The sequence below is a fragment of the Callospermophilus lateralis genome, chromosome 1 (assembly GCF_048772815.1).
Source record: "Callospermophilus lateralis isolate mCalLat2 chromosome 1, mCalLat2.hap1, whole genome shotgun sequence".
NCBI classification, from domain to species: domain Eukaryota; kingdom Metazoa; phylum Chordata; class Mammalia; order Rodentia; family Sciuridae; genus Callospermophilus; species Callospermophilus lateralis.
The window spans coordinates 7,248,934-7,276,569 of NC_135305.1; the positions used below are offsets into that span (position 1 = coordinate 7,248,934).

At 58.5% G+C, this 27,636-nt stretch overlaps 1 protein-coding gene across 1 annotated transcript in view; it reads right to left on the reverse strand.

Annotated features, from left to right (window-relative positions):
* Positions 1-2,414: 2,414 nt before the first annotated feature.
* The window catches only part of LOC143392329 (SCO-spondin-like), a 51,009-nt gene continuing 25,787 nt past the window's right edge, over positions 2,415-27,636 (reverse strand). Inside the window, exons 53-102 of the mRNA XM_077107974.1 lie at positions 27,451-27,542; positions 26,414-26,587; positions 25,963-26,127; positions 25,107-25,359; positions 23,776-23,822; positions 23,491-23,661; positions 23,045-23,176; positions 22,692-22,837; positions 21,683-21,777; positions 20,959-21,011; positions 20,581-20,787; positions 20,264-20,434; positions 20,072-20,151; positions 18,852-19,021; positions 18,299-18,345; positions 18,028-18,210; positions 17,740-17,910; positions 17,327-17,527; positions 16,984-17,080; positions 16,702-16,901; positions 16,249-16,415; positions 14,992-15,152; positions 14,587-14,807; positions 14,260-14,301; positions 13,976-14,131; positions 13,307-13,519; positions 12,932-13,099; positions 11,979-12,110; positions 11,656-11,902; positions 11,251-11,403; positions 11,132-11,178; positions 10,530-10,868; positions 10,019-10,186; positions 9,350-9,480; positions 8,994-9,118; positions 8,671-8,717; positions 8,156-8,434; positions 7,710-7,868; positions 7,432-7,548; positions 6,872-7,010; positions 6,560-6,762; positions 6,289-6,416; positions 6,048-6,190; positions 5,895-5,941; positions 5,019-5,236; positions 4,613-4,708; positions 4,405-4,465; positions 3,915-4,045; positions 2,945-3,095; positions 2,415-2,437 (exon numbers count right to left, since the gene is read on the reverse strand). Of these exons, the coding sequence (XP_076964089.1) occupies positions 2,415-2,437; positions 2,945-3,095; positions 3,915-4,045; positions 4,405-4,465; positions 4,613-4,708; positions 5,019-5,236; positions 5,895-5,941; positions 6,048-6,190; positions 6,289-6,416; positions 6,560-6,762; positions 6,872-7,010; positions 7,432-7,548; positions 7,710-7,868; positions 8,156-8,434; positions 8,671-8,717; positions 8,994-9,118; positions 9,350-9,480; positions 10,019-10,186; positions 10,530-10,868; positions 11,132-11,178; positions 11,251-11,403; positions 11,656-11,902; positions 11,979-12,110; positions 12,932-13,099; positions 13,307-13,519; positions 13,976-14,131; positions 14,260-14,301; positions 14,587-14,807; positions 14,992-15,152; positions 16,249-16,415; positions 16,702-16,901; positions 16,984-17,080; positions 17,327-17,527; positions 17,740-17,910; positions 18,028-18,210; positions 18,299-18,345; positions 18,852-19,021; positions 20,072-20,151; positions 20,264-20,434; positions 20,581-20,787; positions 20,959-21,011; positions 21,683-21,777; positions 22,692-22,837; positions 23,045-23,176; positions 23,491-23,661; positions 23,776-23,822; positions 25,107-25,359; positions 25,963-26,127; positions 26,414-26,587; positions 27,451-27,542 (7,267 nt within the window). The remainder of the gene's footprint in view (positions 2,438-2,944; positions 3,096-3,914; positions 4,046-4,404; positions 4,466-4,612; positions 4,709-5,018; positions 5,237-5,894; positions 5,942-6,047; positions 6,191-6,288; positions 6,417-6,559; positions 6,763-6,871; positions 7,011-7,431; positions 7,549-7,709; positions 7,869-8,155; positions 8,435-8,670; positions 8,718-8,993; positions 9,119-9,349; positions 9,481-10,018; positions 10,187-10,529; positions 10,869-11,131; positions 11,179-11,250; positions 11,404-11,655; positions 11,903-11,978; positions 12,111-12,931; positions 13,100-13,306; positions 13,520-13,975; positions 14,132-14,259; positions 14,302-14,586; positions 14,808-14,991; positions 15,153-16,248; positions 16,416-16,701; positions 16,902-16,983; positions 17,081-17,326; positions 17,528-17,739; positions 17,911-18,027; positions 18,211-18,298; positions 18,346-18,851; positions 19,022-20,071; positions 20,152-20,263; positions 20,435-20,580; positions 20,788-20,958; positions 21,012-21,682; positions 21,778-22,691; positions 22,838-23,044; positions 23,177-23,490; positions 23,662-23,775; positions 23,823-25,106; positions 25,360-25,962; positions 26,128-26,413; positions 26,588-27,450; positions 27,543-27,636) is intronic.

Genomic DNA, 27,636 nt, shown 5'->3' on the forward strand with positions numbered 1-27,636 from the left:
CTTGTTTTATGATAGGGATCTGTCACCATTTCTGCCATGGTTGACTCTGGTGCAACCCAGATATGTGGCAGGGTCACCACTGACTGCCATGGCTGACTTAAGGTGGACCACTGAATTCCCAGGAGGGGGAGGATGATGGTTTACTGCATTACACCAGGTACAGGAGAGATACTGGAGATATAGGAGAGATACTGGCTAAGGACTTGGAAATTCTAGGGATTGTGAGAAGGATATCGCCGCAGACTGGCTGGGCACAAAATCACGAGCCACTTAAGCAGGAACAAACTTTATTTTTGAAACTGCCACCAATGCCCCATATGCTCCCGGGAAGATTGCCGACCCACGCACGTGGCGTTCTCCCGGATCCCAAGAGGAAGTTCCTCCTCCGGAATTCCCTCCTATCGCACTTCTCCAACCAATGGGAACTCTCCAGGAGTCGTAGCAGGCTGAGGTGAACAGCAGGAGTCCGATATCCATATGAATGCAAATCTTAACATAATCATATCATCTCAATGGCTTGCTGGCATCACCTTTCAACCAAAAATGCCATGCATCATATTATTTGGCTGTGGCTCTTAGCAGGATATAAGCTATGAAAGAATTGAAGGTGTTCATCCCTACTGGTCAAGAAAGAAAGAGGAGTAAGCAGGGACTGATAAATTTAGAAAATGGGAGGACTCAGACGCTGGAGGAGCATGATGAAGATAAACGAGGGGTGTAGGTGACCAGATAGGAGCTGGATGTGCAGAGAAAAAGGAGGGGGGGGAAGGATTTGCAGGAAGTAATGGTTTCTAGGAAACATATGGAAATTGAATACGCCTAGTGGTAGCCCTTTCAGGAATCCCACCAACTTGTATGACTGACCCCATGTGTACAATTCAAGTCCCAATGTTCACTTACCCAAGAGTCCCCCTTCCTGTGTCCCATGTTTATTAACTAGAGACACTCTTACTTTCCAGCTATCTTAGGTCCTCTCTCCTTTGCCAATAGCTTTACTGGATGGGACTCTGGCCTGCAGGGTGTCTGAGGACTATGATTCAGAGGGGCTAACATGTAGCATCACCAAGTCCCAAAGCAGAAATGGTTGGCCTGGCTCCCACCCTTTCCATCCTGGAAGTGGAGCCTGGGACAAGAACTTGGTCCTAGAAAAGGATCTCACAGAGACTTGGGAAAGGAAGCAGGGAAGAGGAAGAACTGACACAAAGGTGCATTTTAGAGATCACCCTGTGGTGACTTGGAATGTAGTTCAGTGGCAGAGTGCTTACCTAGCATGTGCAAGGGTGTGGGGATTGAACCCCACTGAGAGAGAGAGAGAGAGAGAGAGAGAGAGAGAGAGAGAGATATCAGTGCTATGAGCACTGGGGGGAGGCTTGGTTGCGCTTCTCAGAATTGTACAGGATGCTCGCCATGACTCTCTGAGGAATGGGAGGGGGTGCATTTATCTGCAGCTCTCATTCTGAGTGGTTGAGGGTCACCCCAGAGACATGAACTACATCCCATCGCTGCTCTTGTATTCCTTCCTGACTACTCTTGTACAGTCTGTGTGTCAGAAAAGCCCAGGGCAGAAAGAAAAAGAAGCTTAAAAAGAGGATAACAGAAAACAGCTCATGAAAAAAAAATGCTCAACATCATTGGTCATTTAGGAAATGTGAATCAAAACCTCACTGAGGCCTGGCGTGGTGGCACCTGCCTATAATCCCAGCGCTTGGGAGGGTGAGGCAGAAGGATTGAAAGTTCAAAGCCAGCCTTAGCAACCTAGTGAGGCCCTAAGTGCCTTAGCAAAAGTCTATCTCAAAATAAAAGATAAAAAGGGCTGGTGATGTAACTCAGTGGTTAAGCCCCCTAGGTTCAATCCCTGGTACCAACCAACCAACCTACCAAACAACAACAACAACAAAAGACAGAGACGGGGGTGGGGGTGCAGGGAGAGGCAGAGACATAAAAAGGAGGAGGAGAAGCACACTTGTTCCTGAGTTTCCATGGAATTCTGTAATGTGCTGCAACTGAAATCACATTCAGTGGAGGGATATGACCTGGCGCACTGTAGACTCCTAATGGGAGAGACCTTCAGATTATATTCAGCCTTATCCTGCTATAGAGGAGGACACCAAAACCCTGTTATGGAAAGTTTCTTTCCCAGGTTCACCAGTCACCATGAATGCCATGGTGAGTCCATGACAGATTCACAGAGGTCCTCAGAAGACCAAGTCTTTGTGCAGGGCTAGGCAGGGCTCAGAGCCACCCTTCTTCGGCCTTCCCACCAGTCCCTGGATGGAGACTCTACGCATGGACTTGCTGCCAGTGTGATTTTATTTGGGAGGCTGGGGGATGGATGGGCATGGGAGGAGATGATCAGTGCCTCTGAGTCCAAATGTCATAAGAGGGACAGCAGTGGACGCATCTGGTGGAACCTGTCAGCGCTTTGAGAAATCACCTGCTGGAGGACAAGAAGAGGAGAGATAGGCTAGCAAGAGAGGGAAGGGGGTTGAAAGCAGGGCAGCAGAAGCTGGCATCTGCTCTTCCACTGTGTGCAACCCAGGAGGCATCGGCACCCTTCCGTCTGTGTCTCCCTCATCTGCCACACTGTGACCTCAGTTATATACCAGGTACTTCACACGCATGGTCTCATAAATCGGTTAAATAAGCTGAGGTCGTTGGGGGCTCTACAGAGTCACAGAGGACCTGGGATTTGAACCAGATATGAGTTACTCCAAACACCCAAGCTTATGTACGATCGGAGAAATAAAGAGAATCCTGAGAAGGGGACAAGATCACATTGTAAGAACTTAAGGAAGATGGAAGTGTCTAGGAACTAACTGTAGGCGTCCCTGGCCCCGCCTCTCGGGGAGCCCCACCCGCATCAGGTCCCGCCCCAGAGCCCCGCCCCACCCGGTCCCCACCCCTCCCTGCAGCCCCGCCCCATCCGGTGCCGGCCCAGACACACCTTGGCAGGCGCTGCACTGGCAGCTGTTGATGACCGGCAGCACCACCGGCTCGGTGCGGCCATCTGGACAGCGCAGGTTCAGGATCCTTACAGGGCTGTCGGGGTCCAGGCGGTAACTACAGCAGTCGCACTGGCTCTGCAGGTAGGGCTCCTGGGCGAGACAGGGTGGTTGAATTGGGGAGGGACTAAACCGTTCCTTGGCCTTTCCCATCTGAGGTGGGAGTATTGATCCCAATCCTCCTAGACAAGCAGGGTAGCTGAGCCCGGAGGGAAGTGTCACCAGCAAGCCCCACTTCCTAAGAAATCCACCCTCTTCACTTCTGCCAGCCTGAATGGTCAACAACCTTCAGGTTAAAAGAAAGCAGCAGGGGCAAGACACAGCTTCCCCCTGCAAGGGGCTTAGGGTCTGGTTGGATAGATGGGCTAATAATATTGAAACCCTAATTAAACCCTAACTGCAATTCTGATTCAGTATAAAGTGAGCTCTCTTTCCAGAACAGGTCCCTTCTTGCCCTTCAACGTTATAGTGATCTTTTTACAAGTACACTAGTTATAATTCCGTGTGTGTGTGTGTGTGTGTGTGTGTGTGGTATTGGGGCTCAAACTTGTCTAGCACATGCTAGACAAGTGCTCTACCACTGAGCCACATCTCCAATCTTATTCTTCTCCTTTGAGACAGGTAATACATTCACATAATACCATGTTACAAAACTACAAAGATTATTTGATTAGATCTCTTCTTCACTACATTTTTAAAATTCCAAAAGAGATTTGGGAAAGCATCTCTAGGAGGTGCAGAAGTGGTTGAGGGCTGAGGGGCCGCATCTTTGGGGACCAGGTTGGAAAGCACCTTTGTCTTTCAGGTGGTCAGAGGCACGAGAAAATGGTCTCAGAGTAGAAGTCTTGGTGACAGGACCCCAGGGGCACCATCTGACCTGAACTCTGGGCCTGTAAGCACCCTCTGGCTCACCTCAGGCATGACGTTGGTGCTAGATGGGCAGTGCCCACTGCAGTAGCTCACTTCTACCTGGTCCAGATGGCAGGGGCCCTTGGTGAGGTTACGAAGCTCAGTGAGATGCTGGCAGGAGGCTGACTGTGCCTCTGTGTGTGGAAGGGTCACATAAAAGTGGCAGGAGGTGGAAACAGGGCAGGAGGTGAGCACAGCCCCCGGGGGGCAGCTCCTGAGCCTGCTCCTGAGCCAGCTAGGACTAAGGGGACCCTGTGAAGGGGGTGTGTGGGGGACAGGGCCTGGGACTCTGTGGGGTGGGGGTGGCCAGTTGCTGTGATGCAGCCCTATAGAGCTTCATCCTCTAATCCCTATATGAGCAGCCTGGGCAAGGTGGGCACACACCAGGCTAAAAAGTTGGGGTGTAAGGGCAGTTGGGGAGAAAGGAGATGCAGAAGTGGTTGAGGGCTGAGGGGCTGCATCTTTGGGGACCAGGTACCCAGGTCCTACGTACCCAGAGTCTCCCTGCGGCAAGTGGGACAGCAGCTCCCTGGCTCCTGCACAGTCACCTCATCCTGCAGAGTGGCCCTTGCTTGAGTCAGAAGGATGGCCCCATCACCCCCACCCCACACAGCCTGTGTAGAACCCTAAGATCAGTCATAGATGAGGACCCCCGAAGAGCCCAGGAGCCACCCGGAAGCATTGCAGAGCCCAGGGGGTACCTGAGCACAGTTGAGGAGGGGGCAGTGCCGGGTGCAGACGCTCTTCCCGCGGAGGCATTGGCAGCTCTCACAGTCCTCCTGCCATTCAGATCCAAGCTGGGAGTGGGGATGGGGAAAAGTCACCTCTTGATCTCTCCCAGTTTTCCATGTTAACATCCTGGGCCTGAACCCAGCCTGGGAGCACCCAGCCAGGACAGTGGTCTAGGACTGGAGTCGGGTGATGAGTCTCAGGTAAGTGACAAGCCCTAGGGGCCAGAGCAGGGGACCCACCCAGGCTAGATTCCGTCCCTTGAGATGGCCAAGCCCAGCTCCACTGCTGTAGGTCCTGGGAGTAAGGGCAGCCAGGGAAGTTACAGATACTCGGCAGGTGGGGTGGCCTGGGGTGAGGCAGGGGGACACGTCTTACCAAATGGAGATGCCCGTGGTGCCAGCATTCACACTGGTCTGTGGGGACGCAGGGGCCCGCCTGGCTACGGAAGTACCCTTCCTGGCATATGCATCCTGGGGTCTGGACAGCACTGCAGTTGCCCTGAGCTGCTGTGGTGTTTGTCTCCTGGCATGTCCACTCACAGGGACCCAGCTCTTCAGGACCCACGTGCTGCCACATTTCCCCAGGGGGGCACTCTGTAGAGAAGACCATCCACCCACTGTCTGGTCATCCCTGGGTCCAGCCTCAATCCCATGCCCTGCTCGGCAGCCCTCAGACCCCTCTTCTTCCCAAATGCTTCTCCTCAGCTCTAGCCACCTGCACCCACCCATCCACCCAAATAGCTGGGCCCAGGCCAGGTCTCATCTCCTGACCATCCTGCCATCCTGACCTCTGTGTTCTGGCACCAAGTTCACATGCTGTGACACTGCCTGCTTGTCAGTGCCCCAGGCATGATCTCCTGTCTCTACCTGTTCTGGTGGTGGCCCCCTCTTGCCAGCCAAGCTGGGAGTGCCTGGGGCTGGCCGTGTCTTCCTCTGAATCCACCGAGATCTGTGGATTGTTTTGCTTACCGCTCTGGGCCTCAATGTCCTCAACAGGAGGATAGAACCTTCCACAGAGAACCTGGCCTCACCGGTGGCCCTGGCTCAGTGTGCACATGTTCTTGGTGAACACCCTACAGGTGGGGTGATGTGACAGTGCCTAGGAGTCCTGGGCAGGGACTGCTGGGCCTCGGGGCAGGGAGGGAGCAGTGTGGACAGAGAGGGAAGGGGCTTCCTGAGGAGATAGCTTAGCTTCACCCCTGTTCAGGCCGGCCAGCCTTGGCGTTGAGGGGCATGGACAGCCACATCTCACCCTGACAGTCGATGAGGGAGCAGCTGAAGGCTCCATCTTGGCAGGTACTGGGAGGAGAGAAGAACAGCTCAGAGCCTTTTGCACAGTCCTCCCCTCCACCCTCTCAGCAACCCCGCCCTCACCCGGCTCCCCACTCCAAGTCTCTGGGCTCACCAGCGGGTGCAGTTTCTGGTGAGCACAGCCCCCGGGGGCAGCTCCTGAGCCTGCTCTTCAAGAGTCAGGGTGAGGCCCCAGGGCAGCAAGAGCTGAGTGCAGGGACAGGCAGCAGGGGGCACGCACGTGCCATTGTGCAGCAGCTGAGGAGGGCAGGCTTGCTTGAATGTGGACACTGCCTCTTACCTCCCAACCTGCCCGCTTCCCCAGGCAGGAGTCAGGACCCAGCAGCTGTACCCACCTGTCCCCTGGGGCAGCCACAGCCCGGTTGGCAGGGTTCCTGCGTACAGATGGTGCCAGGCTGCAGGTGTGAGCAGAGACTTGGGCATGACGCAGCACAGGCACTGAACACCTGGCCTGAGGGGCACTCTGTGGGGAAGTGGGAGTGTCCCAGGATGAGGCTGATGGGACTTCCCAACCTCCCCCTCCACTCAGGTAGGTCAGGGCCTGGATCCAGCAGTGATGGAGGGACGGAGGGAGGGATGGCAGGCCCCTGGGCCCAGGGTGCTCACCAGGGCAGGGCTGCAGGTTACAGTCTTGCTGTTGTTTCATGTCCTGGGCCTGGCATAGTGCCCCCTGAGGTTGTTCCTTGCAGCTCCGATGACGGTCCATGGTGCCCCCACCACAGGCAACTGAGCACTTGCTCCAGGCTGACCAAGGCCCCAAGGTTGGACACTCAAGGTGTGGGCACACTAAAGACCCATTGATGCAGGTGCTGTGGACAAGGGACAAAGCAGGGGGAACAAAACCTCACTCCTCTGCAGGGTCCACAGCCCTGACCTGCCCCACATCTCCTAAGCCAGGGCATCACTATGGCAGCTCACCAGTTGTGGCAGTCCAGTTGCACCACCTGGGCTGGGGCCAGCTCCCAAGAGGCATTGGCACTGGGAAGGCCACAGCGGCAAGAGGAGATGGGCACACAGTGCCCATCCTGCACCAGCTGGCCAGGAGGACAGCGGCAGCCTAAGGGTAGAAATGGGGAGGACAAAGAAGATTCGGTGCTCAGGCAAGGCTTACATGGTGGGTCCCTCCAGCAGCCACATCTGGTGCAAATGTGGGTCTGCACAATCTCTCCCACAGCTGCACAGGAGACACTACTCTGGCCTGCCCTGTGTGTGATCACCATCCTGTCACCCTTATAGCAATTGTGAGCCTCCTCATAAAAGCAGAGCTTGACAAAGCCTTTGTGCAGGACTCAGAGCTGGTTACTACACGTAAGGACCCACTTTGGTACTCTATGATGACCTGGCAGTCTGATCTTACCCACCACCCCACAGCCCACCCCATCCTCGACCCAGGTCTCACACTTTCTGGAAGCAGGAGGTAGTGAAAGGGAACCAAGCATCCCCAGAATTCCCAAGCCAGACTGAGCAAAGCTGGCTACCTGGACTGCAGGGTCCCTGCAGACATTGCACACGGTCCCAGAGGTCCATGCAGCTTCGAGGGCATTGATTGGCACATTCAAGGGTGGGCAGAGTGTCCTTAGCCTCACAGCTTTTTCCTGGGGCCCAAAAGGTAGGAATCTGTGTTGGGGATACTCTTGGCATCCAGGGCAGTGGCCCCACTTGTCCTGTCCAACTCCAAGACAGAGGCACCAACCCTGTGCAGGTGCTATTTCTGAATGCAGTCCTGGCAACCCTTTGGATGCTGAGATGGCATTACCTGGGCAGGGCCCCATATTGCAGCTCTGGGTCTGAGCCCATGGCCCACGGCAGACTCCTCCAGGGAGGCCCCCTGCCTCTCTCCAGCGCATTCGGAAGCCTCCACTGCAGGGCACCTGGCAGGGGCTCCAGGGTCCCCAAGGGTTCCACTGGCATGAGTCTGGGAAAGAAAATGTAGGTCAGTGTATTGACCCCACCTCCTTCCCTGCCTTAGACTGTGGACTTGATCTCTGCAAACATGTCCTGAAGCCCTGCCAGACTCCCTTCTTTCCAGCTGCTGCTTGGACCTTACCCCAGCCTCAAATCCAGCAGGCCCCAGAGGCAAGCAGGAGGGCTAGCAGGTTGGCTAACTCCTGTCCACTAGAATGAACTTGTGGCCCAGCTTCCCACCCCCTTATGCCATTCCAGGCCTGTTCCTCCCTGTTGGCCTCTGCCCCTCCTCACTACCTTGACAGGCTTCAGGGTCAGGGCAGAGGCGTTGCTGGTTAAGGGGTGCAGTGCAGAGCTGAGGGTCCCCAGCCCAGGGCCTCCCTGTCTCAGGGTCCAAACACAGGCGGTGGCGGTGCTGCTCCGAAACCAGCAGGGATGTCGAGGGTGGCCAGAGGCCTGTTGTGTTCGGAGGCCAGTGCTCCTCCAGGGTAGTCCTGGACGTGTGGGGCAGGGCACTTTGGGGCAGGCAGGGCCCACAGGGTGACCATTCGGACCAGCTGCTCAGAGGCAGAAGCCCTAGAAGGACAGGATGTTTGTGCACTTCCCAGGGACCCCTTAACCCAGAGACCCCAGTGGGCAGGGAGGGTGCTCAGGGTTATGATCAGGAAGAACAGGAAATAGGAAAGACTGAAGGAGGTTAGGGGCAGGGAAGGGTCCCCTTTGTCTGGGATTATCCCAGTTTTAGCATTGAGAGTTCCTGGAAACCCCACCCTGGGCAAATGGGGACAGTTGTCTCCCCAGGCCAGGGTTACCTTCACAGCCCCAGCTGGTGCAGCGCAGTTCTCCGTGCCAGCATTCACTGTGGGAAGGCGACATCAGAGTGGGCTCTGGCAGGCAGGACCCAGCCCAGAGCTGTGTGTGTTGGAGGGTTCCTTTGGGGACAGCCTGAGCTCCGGGTGTATTTGGGGCAAATGAGGGAGCTGTAAAGTCTGGCACCTTAGGGCCACCTGCCCGCAGGCTGGGTTAGACCTGAGGGCTTAGCTTGGCTTTCTCTGCTAGGTCAGGCTGCCTCTTGGGGGGACCCTGCTCTACTCCCTGGCCTTAGCCTTCTGCTTCTCATCACCCCATCACTCACCATTCCTTACATCCCAGCTGCAGGTGGTCCCCAGGGGCCAGTGTCACCTCAGCTCCCTCTTCTGAGATGTGCCAGCAGTTACATTGCTCGGGGGGAATGCAGGCCCCAGCCTGCTCCAGCAGCCCCTGTGTGGAAGGAGAGACATGACAGGGCTATGTGGTGATCACTGTGTCACCCGATTGCCCAGCACCATGCTGACTGGCAGCAGGTGCCCATGCGGTCACTAAGTGAATGAATGTGGGAATGAACACAGCTGGGAAGAGGTTTTGAGGGTTTGGAAGAGGTGGGGGTCCCCCAGGGCATCACGAAGAGAGGACACTCTTCTTCTTGGGGTGTCCCCAGCTCCCAGCCCTCACCTTGGGGCAGTAGCAGCCAGGCTGGCAAGGTGGTAGGTCCTGGCAGAGCTGTCGGCTCAGGTGTGTGGCACAGAGCCCGGCGCAGGGGGAGCCACAGGCCTGGAACTCAAAGGGAGGTGTGCAGCTGTCCTCTGGGGGGAGGCAGGCTGTTGGGGAGCAGCCCAGAGAAACCCTCCCGCACCCCAAAACATACTGTGTGATCCCAGGGAGGCTCCTGGGGTCACCTGGTGAAAGTATAAGACTGCCCCTGCTGTGTCCCCCATCTGGAACCTGCTGGGGTCCTGTGTCCCCCCAGGGGAGGATCAGTATGGTCTGGACCTCAGAGAGCCAGGTAATGGTACAGAGGAGGGAGCTGAGGGTTGGGCCTGGTGGGTGCTCTAGGGACTGGGAGGGACAAGATGGAGGGCAGCTTCAATGGGAGCTGAGAGACACATTGTTACTGGGACAGCTACATGGGACAAAGCCACATGAGACCAGTAGCTATGGAGTGGGAAAATCTTGGTGTGTGCCTGTGGGGCGAGAGTAGCTGGCAGGGACAGTAAACAGGCACCAGGACAGGGGTCAGTGCAGGCATAGAAAACTGTCCTGGGGTCCTGGGGGCCCTGGGTCTTCGATAGGAGCTGCTGCTGCTCCTGCTCAGCAACCTGGCTTCTGACTCCTGGATCTCACCTGAGCAGTTGCCAGTCGGGCATGGCCGGAAGTGGCCATCCAGGCGGGTGCAGGGGGGGCCCTCTGCTATGCGGCCAGGTGCTGGGCCCTGGTGCCGGTAGCGCTGCTGTACCAGCACCTGGCATGAGCAGCGCGTCCAGCTGCTCCAGCCACTCCACAGGCATTCCTCTAGGGACGGGGACGTGGGGGGGGACTTCAGCAGGCACCTCTCTGGCTCCCCCAGCCCCTGCCCTGCATCCTCCCCTCTCACCCTCCCCTGGCTGAGACCCTGCAGAGGACACTGGCAAGAGGGAACCAAGGGTTAGAAAGGTCCCTCTGGGTGGACTCTGTCTCCCTGGGGAGGAGGTCAGGTAGCAAAAGGCTTGAAGGGAAGAGGAAAGAAACCAGCCAAATATTGGGGGGATGGATATAGGTATATATCGGGGTGCTGGGGGGCGGGGACAACATGTTATTCCCTGAATTTCCCCAGGTGGGAGTGGAGGACAGGGCTCCACTTCCTCGCCATACTCACCCAGGCAGGGCCCTGCGTAGCAGGCCTGGGTGTCCAGGTGTGGGAAAGTGCTGTTGCATGTGGGCTGTGCCTCGGCCAGCAGGCAGGGGCAGGACCCGGAGCGGGAGGCCAGGCCTGAGCCACAGCTGCGCGAACAGGGGCCCCATGGACCCCAGGAGCAGGCCTCCAGCAGCGGTTGGCATGGCTGCTGCCCACAGGGCTGGAACTGGGTGTCAGGGCCCTGGCAGAGCGGCTCCCTGTGGTGAGGGTCCGGCACCACGCATGCCCGGGTGCGCACCTGGTTTCCACCTCCACAAGAGACAGGGCAGTCGGACCACAGGGACCACAGCGTCCAGCTCCCTGTCAGTGTGGGAGGGCATAGGTAGTTAGAGGAGTGGGGTGGGCAGCAAAGACCAGAGGGTGGGATGGACCATCATGACCGGGGCAGCAGTTGGGTGGCAGGGGTAGGGAACACAGGACACAGAGTGGACGGCCTGAGAGACATGAGGCTAGTAGGAAGGGCTGAGGTGGGTGCCACGCAGGGTGAGTGGGTTCTGCGCAGCTGCAGGAACAGGGGAACCATGGTGACCAGGGACCCCAGCCCCCTGGGATGCACCCCAGACCTGGACACTTGGTGTCTTCACAGATTATACCCTCCGGAGTACAGGAGCTGAGGAAGGAGTCCACGCTTAGGGTACCGCTCTCCAGGACAGTAGGGTCACCCTTCCTGCCTTGAACTTACCACTGCTGGCACTCTCCCTGTAGCCAGCTGTCCCCCAGGGTGCGGGGACGGCCCTTATGGAGGCATAGGGGTGGGCACGGAGGCTGAGGGCAGGGCTGGCTCTGGGACTGCTCCTCTTGACACTCTGGGGCCCACGAGCCTGATGTGGACGATCTGGCAGGGCCCAGGGTGGAAGAGATGAGCAACAGCTCTGGCCTTCACTTCCCCTTCAGGCCTTGGGGTGATACCCCAGGGGAAACTCCAGGGTGGGCACAAGGGAGGCTAGAGAAAGGCTTGGGTAACCAGGACACAGGTGGACCAGGACATGGGATGAGAATAGGACCCAGGAACGGCATGTTGGAGAGGGGACCAGGCCAAGGGAGACCCGAGCAGGAGAGGGGACGTCTAGTCTTGGTGGCCCTCTACCGAAAACGACTCTGCAGTCCTCTTGGCCCACATGAGTGGCTGCAGGGACTCCAGGCCGACCAGCGGCTCCAGGCACAGTGGGCAGGAGGTGGGCACGGATGAGCTGTGCAGGACAGCTGCCCGGCCTGGCAGGAGCAGTTGTTACAGGCATCTTGGTGCTGGCTCCCTGGGGCCCAGCTGTGGCCCTGGGCATCTGTACACTCACAGTGCCCAACTGGCACACAGCTGCTGTCCTGCTCTAGGGACCCTGTGGGGAGATGGCCCTTGAGGGCTGGTGCTAGCCCTGGGGCCCTCCTGCCTTCCCAATGGACACCTGGATGTACCCTCAGCACAGCGGCAGCCCCACTGGCAGGCCTGGCCATCCTGACACAGGACTCCCTCCTGCAGGTCTGAGCAGCGGCGAGGACAGCGGTTGGCACAGCTGACCAGTTCCATGCCTGCTGGGCAGCCCTCCTCTGGGTGGAGGGGGAGGCCAAGTGTCAAGAGGACCCTGAGAATCAGGGCTCATGACCCCTCCCCTTGCCTGTCCAGGACCCCTGTATCTCCAGAGGCTAGAGGACCCATCTTCTCTTTGATGTTGGTGTCCATAGGCAAATGGTGACCTTGGGTCAGTGAGCTCCCCTTACCCTCTGGTGTGTTCTCAGCATCTAGCTGGGTACGAAGTGTTCATTGAGTGGGACTGAATTTATGCATCTCAGAGCTACCTTGAGGCTCCGTTGGGCTTGTTCCCAGGGGCCTGGCTGTGTGCAGTGTGGGCTGGGGGTTTCCTAACGGAGGAGGAAGGGACCAAGTAGCCAAGGCCTGTTGGGGTCGTGAGCTGGGGAGGAGCAATGAAAGGAGCTGAAGTGGGGCGGGCTGGGGGACAGGGCTCAGCTACAGGCTCCATCACACTCCAGGAGGACCAAGCATGCTTCTACTGGCTCACCCTCAAATCCTCTGAAAATCTTGTCTGAGCTTGGGGGTTCCCCAGGAGCAGGAGGATGGGCAACTGGGAGTGAGTTCTACCCAGGGTGGGTGGGTGCTCAGGGTGTGTCCTGGTGGCTCATCCTGGGCCATGCTGTACCCAGGAACACACAGGGAGTTCCTGCCCTGTGCTCAGGTTAAGCTACTCATCTCTGGGTCTCTGTTTTCTTAACTGGCCAGTGAGGTAACAGCCTGCCCCCCACTATCCCATGGGTCCTGTGGGTGTTGTGGGGATGGATTTAGAAGTGGGGTGGACATGCTTTAGAGACTGAAGCCCAGTAGGGATGAGAAGCGGCTGTCACCACTGCTATACCACAGGGCATGGGATTGCAGAGCCGGGCATGGTGCTTCTCCCCCACACAGGGGGCACCCCCATTCTTGGGTGGGGGGCTCGAGCAGCTTCGGCTCCTCAGGGATTGGCCCCCACCACAGCTCCGATCACACCAGGACCAGGGGCTCCAGCGCGACCAGCCCCCAGGCACTGTGTTGGAAAGAGAGCTACATCAGGGGTTGGCTCAGGCAGGTCCCCACACATTCCATGAGGCTAAGCCTGGGTCGGGCATGGGAGACGGATGTGGCACATCGGGCAAGCTGGGCACCTCGGAGGAAGCAGGATGCCAGGTCTCTTATGGGCAGGTCTGGGGAGAGGTGTGGGATGGGTGTGCCCTGATCATGTGTGCCGCCTCACCTGGGCAAGCACGCAGGCTGCAGAAGCGGCGCTCCTGGAAAGCAGTGAGGATGTCGGGGCACCAGTGTCCACCGGGTCCTGGGGGACGGTATGCTCGTAGGCGGCGCTGTTGGCCCACCCCGCAGCTTCGAGAGCACGGTTCCCATGGGCCCCAGGAGGTCCAGGAACAGTTCCCGGGCCCACAGCCAGGGCCGGAGCACAGGGGCTGCAACTCTGCAGAACAAAGTGAAGCTGGAGCCAGCAAAGCCTGCCCCGCCTCTCCTCCCTGGCCCCAGCTCAAGTGCGGACTTCCTCCAGTGCAGCCAGCTGTGACCTCATCCAGACCATGGGCTTCTGTTCTGGATCTGGTGCTGATGGTTGTGTGGCTTCAGCAGCTGAGCCTTGATGACTCTTTTCTCATGGGGACAGTAATCCCCCACTCACAGGGCTACTGAGGGACTGGGTGGTCTTGTGGAGAGTGCTCAGCACATACATGAGTGAGCACAGGGCAGACAGCAGGCCTCCTGCAGAGGACCAGTGGCCCTGTTCCAGACACTGATGTGACATGAGACATCAGTGTCAGAAATTGGTGTTAGTCTGGTATCAAATATTGGGGATGGGGGGTTGGACACTGGCTGTGTTAGGAGAGGGGCAGCAGTAGGAGTCCAAAGTTGAGGCTGGACGGCGCACCTGTGCACGAGGGCAGGTTGCAGGGGCGCTCCTGGGAGGGGCGCCCCACAGTGCAGTTGGTCAGGCAGAGGCGGGTCCGACTGCGCCATGCAGGGTGAGTGGGGTCCGTGCAGCTGCGGGAGCAGGGGGACCATGGTGCCCAGGGGCCCCAGCCACCTGTGGGGAGGGAACCTCCTACAAAGTCAGCCCTGGGCTCCGTCTTTCCAGAAGTAGTGATGGGATGGGAGGAGGCCCTGGCAGGCCCCAGGGAGGCCACATGGGGAGCTGCAGGGAGTCTGAGGTACCTGGAAGGCCTGTCACTGGCTCTGCCGTGGACCCTTCAGCCCCTGTGTCAAAGGAGACCCTGCTCAGAAATGTTTTGGAGCCTGCAGTGCGCCAGGCCCCAGCCCAAGGCGGGTGCTCAGCGCCAGGCCTGCTTCACCTTCCCTCGTGGTGACTGAAGTCCCTGGACACCCAGCCCCGAGCTCACACCCTCTCATGGCGCCAAGGCCTCTGTTCAGGCCGCTCTTCTGCCTGCTGTTCCTTCCTTTCCAGTGCCCATCAGAACGCTTTTTCTCTCTCAAAACCCTTCACACAGGGTCTCCTTCAGAAGCCCCCCTTGGCTTCCTTACCAGGGCAGTCCGGGCTGATGCAATATTCGAGGTCCTGGCGGGGCCCTTGGCAGCCCTGGCCACCAGTAGCAAGTGCGGGGTGCACACACTGGCGGCTGCGTGTGCGGGTGCCCAGTCCGCCACAGGAGCGGGAGCAGGGGCCCCACGGGTTCCATGGGCTGAAGCTGGGGGCCTCAGGGCAGTCCTCTATGGAGCAAGACAGCTTCCCATGGGCACAGGAGCTGGGGAGAGGCAACCCACGTAAGGGACAGGACAGGGTGGACTGGGAGAAGTGTGGGTCAGAGTCTTGAAGACAGCCAGGAGGGGGCAGGGGACAGAGAGGAATTCCCTGTGCTCTCATCCTTCTTTGGCCCCAAATTTCCCCACACATCCCAGCACAGTCCCCACCCTCGGCATCCCTCTCACCAGTTGCTGCAGCCCATTCGAAACATTTGGCCTGGACTCAGCTCATCTCCGGGCCTGAGGGGCTGACCCTCCTCTCCCAGAGAGGCTGCGTGCACCCCAGCATCAGTGCTGCTGGCTCCCAGCTCCCGAAGCAGCAAGGCTGTCAGCATGCAGGGGCACTCCTGGGTGGGACAGAGGGGACAGCAATCACCCAGGACAACTGCTCACGGGGCACCTTAAGGGAGCCTTCTTAAGGGAGAAGAAGGAATAGCAGTGTAAGGACCTAGAGGGCTCTGGGTCCCAGGAGGGCACTAGTGGATGCAAGAGGGACAGGGGACCTGTGTCAGGGGCATAAACACACCATGAGAAATACACAGGCCATGGGCTTGGCCTAAGGGATCAGCCACCTTCCTGAGTAGGATGCTCAGCAGGACATAAGCAGGCCCTGAGATGACAGGATATGGAGGCAGAGGGAGCCTCAGACAGGAATCAGAGGAATCAGGGTGACTGAGTTTGGGTGCATGACCTTGGTATGTCCCTTCCCCTCTCTGGGCTCAGTGACATCATCTTTAAGTCAATGAGGTGGGACGAGGCAGCTGCACAGGTCCCTTCTGGCCATGGCATCCTGGAACTGACTGTGGGGATGCCACTGAAATTAGGAAAGGAAGCTCCTGGCCCCTGTTGGACTCAGCAGAGGGGCAGAGAGGCATGGAGGGGGGCAGGGAGAGCAAAGGTGAGGGGTAATTCCCCACCAGGGTGGGCCAGGGAAAGGAGGGGCGTTGAGACCATGTTCCTGTGGTGGAAGACATGGGTGAGGTTGGGCCAGGGGGTGTGCATGGATGGTGTGGGGGAGCCACAGGGCCCTGGAGGAGGCCCTGCCCTTTGGTGCCAGGAGGGCTGGGTGTGGTAGCTAAAGGGACACACTGTAGCGCCTGAGAGTATGGCATTAGAGCCCTGTGGGTGGCTCTGAGCTGGTGCTAGGGGCTAGGAGAAGTACTGTGAGGAGCACAAGCCCCGGTACCAGCTGTGGGCCCCAGGTGGTCCCCAGGTGGTCCCCTTTCCCCAGAATGAAAGACACCCTGGACACTGCACAGGCTCCACCAACTCTGCCCTGATGCTGGCAGTAAAGTCCCTAGCAGCCCTACAGGCTAGTGTACTGCTTAGGGCCAGGTGAGGAAGGGGTCATCTGTCCAGAGGCCACCGAGTCTGCTGAAGTGGTGAGCTGCCAGGGAGGGGCAGGGGAAGGCAGCCGGTGCTCCTGGCCAGCTGAGTTCTGACCTGGACACAGGCCAAGCCGTGCTGGAAGGTACCCTCAGGACAGTGGCATCCCTCCTCACAGCCATCAGAGAAGCAGGCCACCTGCCCTGTGACGTGGGCACAGGAGAAGGGGCATCCTCCATTGGGTAGGCATTCGCGGTACAGACGTCCAGCTGGGCACCCTGCCTCTGAGGCAACAGCTCTGTCAGTGCCCAGCTCTGCCCGGTGTTCTTCCTGCTGACCTCTCACCCACACTTCCTGTGGCCTGCTTTCCACCCCCGGGATCCCCATCCCCACAACACCCTTTCCCACAGGCTCCCCACGGCCTCACTGCCTCCCCTTCACTAATGGCCAGGGAAGAGGCAGGTGGAGTGAGGGGAGGAGGGGTCAAAAGGCGCCCATGAGTCAGGGTCGAGCCATGATGGGACTCAAAGCTCAGTGGGGACTTCAGGGTCTAGGCCAGTGGGGGCTCACCTCTGCAGACCTGGGTGTGGCAGGTGCGGCTCTGGCGGGCCAGTCCTGGGCAGGGAGGTCGGGCACAGTGCCGGGAGCGTAGCTGCTCCCCTCCTCCACAAGAAACACTGCAGTTCTCCCAGGGACCCCAGGGGCCCCACACACCAGCCCCAGGGCAGCTGGGCACCTCCCAGCACTGCAGGATGCCCGCCACACAGGTGCTGGGGACAAGGGAGAGGGCTTCAGGGATGGGCCTCACCCACTCCCCTGTGGGCATTGCTGCTCGGCTCCACAGCCCCTTACCAGTTGTCACATGGCCCTGTTACCACCTCTCCAGGTTCCAGACTCTCCCAGGAGCTGAGGCCAGAGCCTGCTGACCGGCTCTGATTCTCGGGGATCCCTGAAGGGCGCAGGAGTGAGCATGGGGGTTCCAGACAGCTCAGCGCTCCCCATCAATCCCCACCCCACACCCCTGCCTTCCTGCACCCTACCCCACGGTGCCCATGTCCTTCAGCAAGAAGACAGGACAGCCTGGGATGCGGGGCCTTCCCCATTCCCTCCCGCAGCCTCAAGTTGGCCCCATTGGCAGAGGCCCAGGGGCCAGGCAGGGGATAGTGGGCTGCTGGGGGAGGGGGGAGGCACTGACCCATGGCTCCTGGCTGGTACTGGCAGCGGCAGTGGACTGGAAGCACACAGAGCCCATCCTGGGAGAGCTGGCCTGGGGGACACCCACAGCTGGGCTGGCAGCCTCCTGGGCCTGGCTGGCACACACTCCCAGGGGACAGGTCCTGGCAGGAGCGGGGACAGGGCTGCCCACAGGGCAGCAGACTCTGGCCACCCCCACAATCTAGGGCAAGAGGGAAGCAGAGAGGGTGGATGCTGAGGGACCATTCTGGGTGACAAGAGCCTCCTGCCACGCCTGCCACCTGCTCAGACTGGCCACCTTGGCCAGGACCGTGAGTGACTAGAGTGCCCTCCCTACCCGAGTGCTGTGTGGGGCAGTTGGGGTCAGCGTCTCCCTAGACGGACAGGCTCTCCCAGCCCCGCTGGAGCCCTCACCTGCGCACTGAGTGGAATTGTCGTGACAGGGGCGGCTCTGCCAGTGGACGCCAGGGCAAGGCCTGCCACCCTCAGAGGTGGGGGGCTGGCTGCACTCCCTGCTCCTACGGGATTGTCCTAGACATGCGTCACAGGGAGACCATGGTCCCCATGGGCTCCAGGCTCCATTCACTGTACCAGGAAGAAACAATTGTCACCCCCGGAGGCCCGGGAGGCCCCAGGTTATGGAGGTTGTAGCAGACGGGCCTCCAGGGGTGAGGAGACACAGGTCTTGTGGTGGCACCACACCTGGGCACGTGGTGGAGCTGGGACAAGTCTCCCTCTGATGCTGGGCTCCCATCTCTCCAGGGCACAGGGCTCCCCCATGCTGAGGAGCAGGGCAGGCACAGGCCCTAGAGCGGGTCCTTGTTTGGCCTCTGCAGGGCTGGAAGCATGCAGTCCACTCTGACCACGGGCACCAGCCTCCAGGCACTGAGAGGAGAATGGCAGGCACTGGGTGTAGTTGATCCCTTCCCCAGCCCTCAGGCCACCATCACCTCCCTCCAAACTGGGCACATACCTGGGCAGGGCAGTTCTGAGCAGTTGAGCCTCCCCTCCAGGCAGGTGCTGGGCAGGGAGGCAGGCACAGGGTGGGGAGAGGCAGCAGCTCAGTGCCACCCCAGGCCCCACATGCAGCCTCCTGGGCATCCTCCCCCTGTCCTCCTCCCCCTATTCCTCGGGTTTATGTCCCATCTCCCCATTCTCCAGTATCCCAAGAGCCTTCTCCCTGTGCCACTCAGATGGCCACCCAGGGGTGTCACAGCTGGTATGTTCTACTGGGGAATGGCTGCTGGTTACAGGTTATGGGCTGCAGGTGAGGCTGGACAGCAGGAGTAAATGACCAGCCCCCTCCTCCCTGGGGGCGTATACCCAGCCCTCAGCACACACATGGAACTGGCTGCCTCAGTTTCCCCACCTATCAGATAGGAGTTATGGTGCCCACATTTTTTCAGGGACAGTGGGGCCTAAAGTGCCCACTGGCTGAGATTCTGGAGCTCAGGTGCTCAGACACCAGGTGGGGCTACTCCTGCGGACATCCCTGCCTCCTTGCCACAGGGGTGCAGCCTGCTCACCAGTGGTTGCAGCCGTCGGGCCTTGCCAGCTGAGCGCCTGGACGGTGCCGCTCCCCGGTCAGCAAGTCCAGGCAGCTACAGTGACCAGGATGCACACAGATGGTCCCATCAGCACTCAGCACCTGGCCTGGGGGACAGTAGCAGCCAGGCTGGCAGTGCCACACACAGTGCTGGAGGGACAGCAAGGGAGGATTCTGGTCAGCAGAAAATAAGGCCTGAGGGGTGGGGGGACTCAGTGGAGGGACCCTAGGAATGAGGCTGGAGGGAGAGGATGAGGAGGGGAGGAGAGAGGTGTGACCGTAGTGGAGAGGCCTCCTGTTCTAACTGTTCGTGCCTTGGAGCTCTGTTAAGAAAGGCCGGAAGGGGAATGGGCAGAAAGGCCACATGGAGAACCTGGCGGCTCCCCAGGGAATGGACCTGGAACCTGGTGTCCTACCAGTGACAGACCCCCATGTCTTGGGATGGTGGGTTCAGTCGGTGACCCGGACCAGTGACCTGGGAACTGAAGCATGACCAGACCTCCCTAGAACGTCAGGAGCAGGGACCCTAGAAAGCTGGCTGAGCCAGGGAGGCTTCTGGGAGAGAGCCGTGTCCTCTGGGGACACTGCAGCCAGGCCTGCCTGCTGCAGCGACAATGTTCTCTCCAAGTCCTCTTGCACCTCCCCCTCCCTCACCACATCTGGAACCTTCCCTAACCTCCCTCACACAGCTCCCCACGTCAGGGCCTCAAAGACCATCTTAATCTTCAGGGTGCTTATCCCGGTGTCCAATCTCGAGCTGCACCTGTCTTCCTACCCCCAGAATGTGTGATCATGGGGACAGGGCCCCGCTGTGTTGGCCTCCTTCGGTGTCCATGGTGACTGGTAGGTGCTCAGTAAGTATTCACTCACATGCACAAGCACAGGAGATGAGGTTTGCCCACCAAAATGCTTGTGGCGATTTCCCCTCCCTATATGTTTGTGATACAAGTTTTAATTTGGGGAACATTTGCTGCACCGAAGCCAAGGGCTTCTGGGTACAGCTGTCACTCTCTGGAACAAGGGGAGCCAGCCTGGTGTGCTGATTGTCAAGTGAAGCCCAGGACCTCACCCGTCTCCGTCAGAGCTGGCCACATAGCACCAAGTCAGAGAGGCCACGAGCCCAAGGCAACATTCAGCCTCTCCACAAGGTGACCCTTGGGTCAGAGGTCAGCTGGGAGTGTCAAGGGAGCGCAGACTCACCACGAGGTCATCACAGGAGCGGGGGCAGGGAGGGCCGCAAGGGCTGTACTGGGCCCCCTCAATGGCAGTGCAGTCAGTCACTAGGAGGGAGACAGAGTGGGCTGAGAGCAGGTGGGGCCTCCTGTCCCACTCCCAGTGCTGCTTCCTCCAGCTTCTCTTCTGCTCCCCGGTACCCCCCTCCCTGGCAGGTACCTGGGCACGGCTGAGCCTGGCAGGCTTCTCCCTGGGCCTGAGGCCCCTCACAGAAGTCCCCCAGCCCTTGAGGTGGTGGTTGGTCACAGGCTCGGGTCCGGCTGCGCAGGCCGCCCCCACAGCTCCGACTACAGCTGGACCAGGGCCCCCAAGGCCCCCAGCCTCCTGCCCCTGGGGGACATCAGAGGAAGGAATCTGGAAGGGCTTGGTGGAGAACCAGGGCAGTTGGAACACGGTGGTGGTGGGAGGTGTCCACAAGGACGGGGCATCCTGGGTGGCAGGGGAGGAGTTGGCTACAGCACCAGGCAGGCACTCACGGTCACACCCTGGCAGGAGGCAGGGCTCCTCCTCAGCCTCCGGGCCTGGGCAGAGGGATGTGGGCGTAGCTGGTGAGGGCCCCAGAGCCAGGGTGGACGGTGCCACACTAGAGGGCCTGTCACAGAAGCGGTGCCGGTGGCGTCGGGCAGGCCCGCAGGAGGCTGAGCACACACTCCATGGGGTCCAGGGTGACCATGCGTGCTGGCCTTGGGGTGCACAGGATTGGGGAAGGAGAAGGTGAACAGTGCATGCTAGGGGAGTGTGATTACCAGGATGGATGCGCAGCAGCCCCCCATCTCTCCTGAGGGCCCCACAAGCCCTGCCGACTCAGCCCAGGCCCTCTGCTGCCGAGGGAAGAGGTGGGGACCCTTTCTCACCCTCCTCACAAGGCCAGGAGGTACAGTTGGTGATGAGCCCAGAGATGCAGGAGCTGCCAGGGGACAGCAGAAGGTCAGGTGGCTTGTGGGCTGCCTGGTATTCCCCCAAATCCTCTGCTCAAGCCCATCCCCCAGTCCCTATGAATGTGGCCTTACTGGAAGATGGGTCTTTCCAGAGGTAATCAAATTAAAGTGGCCCCTAATTCAGTGTGACTCTATTCCTTATAGAAGAGGAGATTTGAACATAGGCATGCAGAGAGGGAAGAGACACAGGCAGAGGACAGCCATCTGCAAGCTGAGAAGAGCCAGCCTGCCAGAAGACTACCAGAGGAGAGCCAGGAACAGCTTGCTCACCACCGCCGAAGGCCAGTGCCCAGACGCCCAGATCTTGGACTTTGGCTTCCAGCTCTGTGAGACCACCAGTGTTGTTCCCTATCCCACTTGTGTGTGTGTGTGTGTGTGTGTGTGTGTGTGCGCGCGCGTGCATGCAGGTGTGTGCTACTTTGCTACAGTGACCATAGAAACACAGGTGGGAATAGAGAAGACAGGTGGGGTGGGTGGATGGAGGGGTTCAGGTCGGTTCGGCCCCACAGGGCTGGATGGCTGTGTGAGTGAGTGCAGTGGGAAGGTGTCTCTGGCCCGTGAAGCCAACATTTCCTGCTGCCAAAGAGGGACAGCTGGGTGCTTAGATGACAGAAAGCCACTGGGGGACTGGGGTCCTCACCAGTTCTCACACGGACGAAGCACAGCACTACCCGGGGGATGGAGGCGCCCCCCGTGGGCACAGGGACATTCTTGGGCAGGCACACACACATTGTTCTGGAAAGGAACACCCTCTGTCATCTCCAGTTTCAGCCTGCCCCTCTTCGGTCAAAGCCAGCACCCAATTCCTCAGCTCCCCTCAAATGCCACTCATGCTCCTTCTGCAAAGAGCTCTCCCCCAGCCCCTCCTGTCGGGCAGATACAGGCCCTCAGGGGCTGCCAGGGATGGCACATGAACCCCTCTCCCAACTTCTGGAAGAAAAAGACTGTTATGGGACCATCATACGCCCTTGAAATCGGCTATGAAAATATAAAATGTGCAATATGTACAGCAATGGTGTAAAAAAACCCCAAATTTTTACCAACAAAAACAACAACGAAAAAGTAACACATGTAGGGAGTTTGGACAGAAGTGGCTCAAATTTAACAAGAACATGTATCTAGTAGTGCATGATTCAAAGTCCAGCGTGGGAGGTTCATGGGCCTGGCCTGAGAGGCACTCTTCATCATGCTCACTCTGGAGGGCACTGAGGCATGAGAATACTCTGCCTGAGCTCACAGAGCTACTGGCAGAAGAAACTGATTTGGACCCAGAGCCACACAGAACCTGTCCCTTACCCTAACCCACAGTTCGGCAGTGACTGGGAATCCTTTGTTCAAACCCTCCACACCCAATGGCTTCTCCCAGCTCCCATTCCCTGCCCTTCCAGACCTATCAACCACTTTACAAATGAGAGAACAGAGGTCCAGGGAGAGTGGCCGACACTCACTCAGGGCCACCTGCTGGTTCAGGCCAGAGCTAAGTCATGGACTCAGTGCTCTTTCCTCATCTCTGCAGGATCGGTCTCCCTGTCTGCAGTCCCATACCTCTGGCTCTGCCCCTGCCCAGATTTTGACTATCCCTTGCTTGTTATCCCAGAGTTCCCAGGCCCCGAGGAGATCCCAGTTGTGACCAGGCAGGAGGTACCCACCAGCAGGTGCATCCCGTGTGGGCAGTAGCAGCCAGGGTGGCAGGTCTGCTTGGTCTCTCTCAGAGCACTGAGTTCTGCACAGGAGGCAGGGCCCTGGGCACAATCCAGCCACAGCTGACCCCTGGGACACACACCAGGGACTGGCCCTGGAGACACAGAAATTGACAGTTCAGCCCGGAGCACTTCATCTTGCCTGGGCTCCCAACCTGGGAGGGGCACTGGGAGGGCTCTCTGTATGGCTGGGTTGTCATGGCGGCTGCACCGGGCCAAGGGATAGGACTGCAGCGGATGGGACTGACAGTGTCCTGAATTGGTGGGAACAAGAAATGGAGAGTTCCAGGGCAGTCCCTCACCTGCGCAGGGCTGCAGGTTGCAGGTAGAGAACTCCATGAGGACTCGTGGGCCACTGCCTCGGGTGCGATTTCTGTAGCCGCCACCACAGGGCACGGAGCAGGAAGCCCAGGGACCCCACTCCCCACCAGGACCTGGGGGTGGCACCCAGGTCACTGGAGGCCCTGCCTCCCATGCCCAGTGCACCTCCTCCTCCCACCCAAGGACACCCCTCCCTTCTCAACCCTGAAGCCACTTCACCAGCAGCTGTCTCTGGTCTCAGGAAGCCTATGCCTCTGGGGAGGGAGGGGGCTGAATCCAGGGAGGGTATCTCCTGGGGACCACCTCTTAATGGCATCCCCAAGGAAATCCCCTGCATCTCTCAGGGGCCCTTGGGGATGGTGCAAGTATTGGCTTCTCTATGGAAGATTATTTAAGGAGGTCTCAGGATGTAAGTTCCTATTCTCACTTCGACATGGCCGCAGGCTGCAGAATTCAGCCTCCATGTTGGGGCCCTGGCACTCAGCACCCCCAAAGGCAGCGGGGGGTGCAGTGCCTGCCCGGAAGCGCCGTCGTATGCCTACATCACAGCTGCGGCTGCAGAGACTCCACGGGGTCCAAGGACTCCAGCCACAAGCCACTGTCAGGGTGAGGGGGTCGTTTGTGTGAAACCAGGCCAAGCCATATTGCACCTTGACTTCCCCAAGACACTGCCCCCAGTGACCCCTGAGTACCCACCACTGTATGTGGGTACCTGGACAAAGCTCTGAGGTGCATGCCATCTCTCCAGAGATACAGGTGCTGCAGAGAGAGGGGCCAGTGAGATCCAACCTTGCCCATCTTGACCATAATCAGCCACTGTCCTTGGAGCATTGTGCACCTGCCCCAGGAGGAAGCTGGGCCACCAGGTCCCCCATGAGAAGTTCAGATGTGACTCCAGGTTCTCACGCAGTGGTCCCCCCACTCAAATCCAACCTCAGTGGGCTCTGGGATGCCCCAGGTACTGTGCTGTCCCTTTGTCACGTCATTTCATCAGGAGACACGTTTTTGTACTTTTTATTCCATCTACATTTACCAAATACCATTTGGAAATGGCCTTCAGTAATGTGTGACAAAGGAGCAACTCAGAAAGAGAGTTCTCCTAGGAAGGAGAACTGGATACTTTTCTCCACTGCTAGTTTTCTCCAATGCATTTTTTTTTTTTTTCAAATTTGGTACTGGGGATTGTAACCCAAGTGCACTTCACCCAAGTGCACTGAGCTATATTCTCAAACGTTTTATATATTTAGTTTTGAGACAGGGTTTCACTAAGTTGTTGAGGCTGTCCTCAAACTTTTGATCCTCCTGTCTTGACCTCCCTAGTTACTGAGATTACAGGTGTGCACCACTAACTACGCTGGCCTAAAACGCAGGTTTAAAGTCCATTGTCAACTACTGTCAACTAAAATCCATTTGTCCAGAAAAAAGAGAAAAGGGAGTGGGAAGGAGGAAAAACAAAGGAGGGAATTGAAAGAGGGAGCCAGAGGATAGAAGGGGACAAGGGAGGAGAAAATGAAGGATGGAGAAAATGAAATGAGAAAGGAAAAGCAGTGGGAAGAGAAATGGGTCAGAGCGCCATCTGCTGGCAGAATCTGGTTTAGCTTTGAGTACTGGGCACTTCTACATTCTGAGCAGGTATCCAGTGGATCCCAGGAAGAGAATTATAGTCAGGAAGAGAGACAGGAAGCTTGGAGGTTAGAAGGTCCTCTCCAGTCTCTAGTTCCACCATCATTGCTGTGCCTGAGAGCCAGTCTTCCCATGTGTCAAATGGGGATCTGCACTCCCTGCAGAGGCAGTGTGTGGCTAGGCAGCATCTCATTCACTAGTCTTCACAGGGCCTGTGCCAGGCATCTATGGCTGGGACATGTTTGGGAATGGAGGCATGATGAGCCCGTGTGTGTGTGTATATGTGTGTGTGTGTGTGTGTGTGTGTGTGTGTGTGTGTGTGAATCCATTCCTACCTCCCTGCCTACCTCAGGAGCCCGTACCCACCCCTCCTCTCCACCCCTTCTCCAGCCTGACTGTACCCTCTGCCCAGTGCCCTACCAATTGTTGCAGGAGTCCAGGCGAGCCACTGCTCCTGGTGCATAGAGCTTCCCATGCAGCTGGCAGGGGCACTGGCTGCGGGGCAGGCAGCTAGCGTTGTGCAGGAAGAGACCAGGTGGGCAGGTGCAGCTGGGGGTGCAGAAGCCTGTGCACTCCACCCCAGAGTCCTGTGCTAGGCACAGCTGAGGACACGGACCCCCATCCTGGTGACACTGCTCTGCTGAGCGGAACACCATGTCCTCTGGACACTGGGCTGTACAAGAAGACAGAGCAGGTCTGGCAGGGGCAAGAGGGAAGGTCGGGGAAGCCAATGGAGAGAGGAACCCACAGGCAGTGACTGGCCTGGTAGGCAGGACTGAGCTGATGAAGCCCCTACCCCCCTCACTGGCTTGTTCCAGTGCCTGGAATGTCACCAGTACAGTCACAGCTTTGCTTCACTTTATACAAATATTCTTGAGAGTAGAACATGAAGACAATGGTGTCTGCCAGGAGGAGGACTCAAAGAGCTGGGGAGAGTGAGGAAGGGGGCCGAGGAATCCAGGGGCTAGCCTTGCTCCCTGCAATCTGCCTGGGAGTGGCAGGCTGGTCTGACTTCCTGGAGGAGCCTGCCCTCCTAGGCCATTTCCAGGGGAGGAGCCCCGTCCCTAGCAGGAAGGAACAAGAAGCCTGCAGGAACCTGGTCCCCAGCAGGTGGGGGAGGGAGGGGACTGGAGGGGAGAGTGGACATCCCATAGTCTCCCTGGCTCAAGGCACCTCGTCCTGAAGACAGAGTTCAGTGATATGAGAAGGTGAGGTGGGGAAAGGATCCGAATCCCAGCAGTGTGTGTGGCCAGCTGGAGGATGGCGAGGAATCTACCTGTGCAGGGCTGTGTGTTGCAGTCCCTGGTCTGGCTGTGGGGTCCCTGACATGCGGGATTTCCAGGAGCCGAGCCAGAGCAGCTGCGTCCACGTATCTGGATGCCTCCATTGCAGGGGGCTGAGCAGGCAGACCAGGAAGCCCACGCACCCCAGCTGCTCGGCACTGTCCAGGGTCAAGTCCACAGTTGCAGACATGGCACAGATGTGGATAGGGGAGGGGTTGAGAGAGGTCAGAGTCATGCAGGTCCTTCTTCTAGGACAGTCCCAAATATTACTCATGTGCTGGCTCATAGGTGTACGACTGGGGCAGGGAGGGGTTTCAGAACAGCCAGGGTTCCTCCATTCCCTCTGTTCCTTCATCTCCCAAAGGCTTGGGACCTGCTCAAGGGTCATGATTTCCTGATCCTCATCCACCCAAGTGTCTGGACACAGAAGCAGTGGGGCTGTACCTGGGCACACAGGGGGGCTGCAAGGCTCCTCCTGGGTGGCCTCTCCTGGGCAGGAGGTATCCCTAAGGCTGGGGCAGAGTCGGGAACGATGTCGCCAGCCAGGGACTCCTCCAGGGACAAGGCAGCTCTGGGAGCAGGAGGACCAAGATGTCCAGGGTGTCCAGCCCAGCACCTCTGCAGAGGGACACAGGACAGGCCAACATAGAGGACCTGGTTGGGCTCAGAAGAGTCGATGAACTCAGGTCAGATCTGAGAAGCAGAAGGCCAGGACAGTGTTCATGAGCATGAGGGATTCTGCTCTGGGCTCAGGGCATGGCCTCTGTCCCCTCCCAGCTGGCTTGGATCTCCACTCTGAGTCCTACTTCTCACATGTGGGAACCAGGAACAAAGCTCCCACTGAGCCTGGCCTCAGCTCCATACCCACACCTACATACCCACGGTCCAGCCAACCTCTGACATGATCATCACTCATCCTCATAGTTCTCCTAGAGCAGTTCTTCCAGATTTTTCTATGTGGGAAAACTCAGAGTCTCTGAACACCTGACCTCTCTTTTCCTCCTGCTGCAAGTCTGTGGCCCAGAACCCTTGGACTCATGTTTCAGCCTCCTCCTCCCTTGCCCTCCTCCTTGGGCTGACCCTGGCTCTGCTTCTCCTCATGTTCTCCTCCCCATTCCGTCTGGATACCAGTGAGGGCTGGCCTGCTCTCTAGAGGCCTCACTAGTGCTGGCACAGCTTGAGGGTACCTGGTCTGTGGAAAGAGGGAACCAACCATTTGCACCTCTCTGTCTCTGTGCTCCTGCGTCCCTCCTCCAGCCAGCCTGGCCAGCCTCACCTCCTTCCTGGCTCTGCAGACACATGCTCCACCGGGCCAGCCTGCTCCGTCAAGGCAGCCCGTAATTCACCCCCACCAAGCCCATCCCCCAAGGCCAGTTCCAGGGCTGCCTCCGGCCCTGGGGAGGCTTTGCTGATCCCCATCCAGAGTGTCAGTGGGTCCCATTCTCTGTGTTCACAAGGACGAGGGGCAGGCTCTGTAGTACCTGTCCCACAATCCACGTGGCAGACCTGCAGTTCCTGCTTGTCCCCTTCACAGGGGGCACCTCCAAAAGCCGCAGGAGGGTTGGAGGGAGACCTGGGAGAGAGGACATCCCGAGTGCCTGTCCTCCTGCTGCTGCCTTCCTGTCCTTCCTCCTTCCACTACCCTCCCCACCAGGCCTGCCTGGATC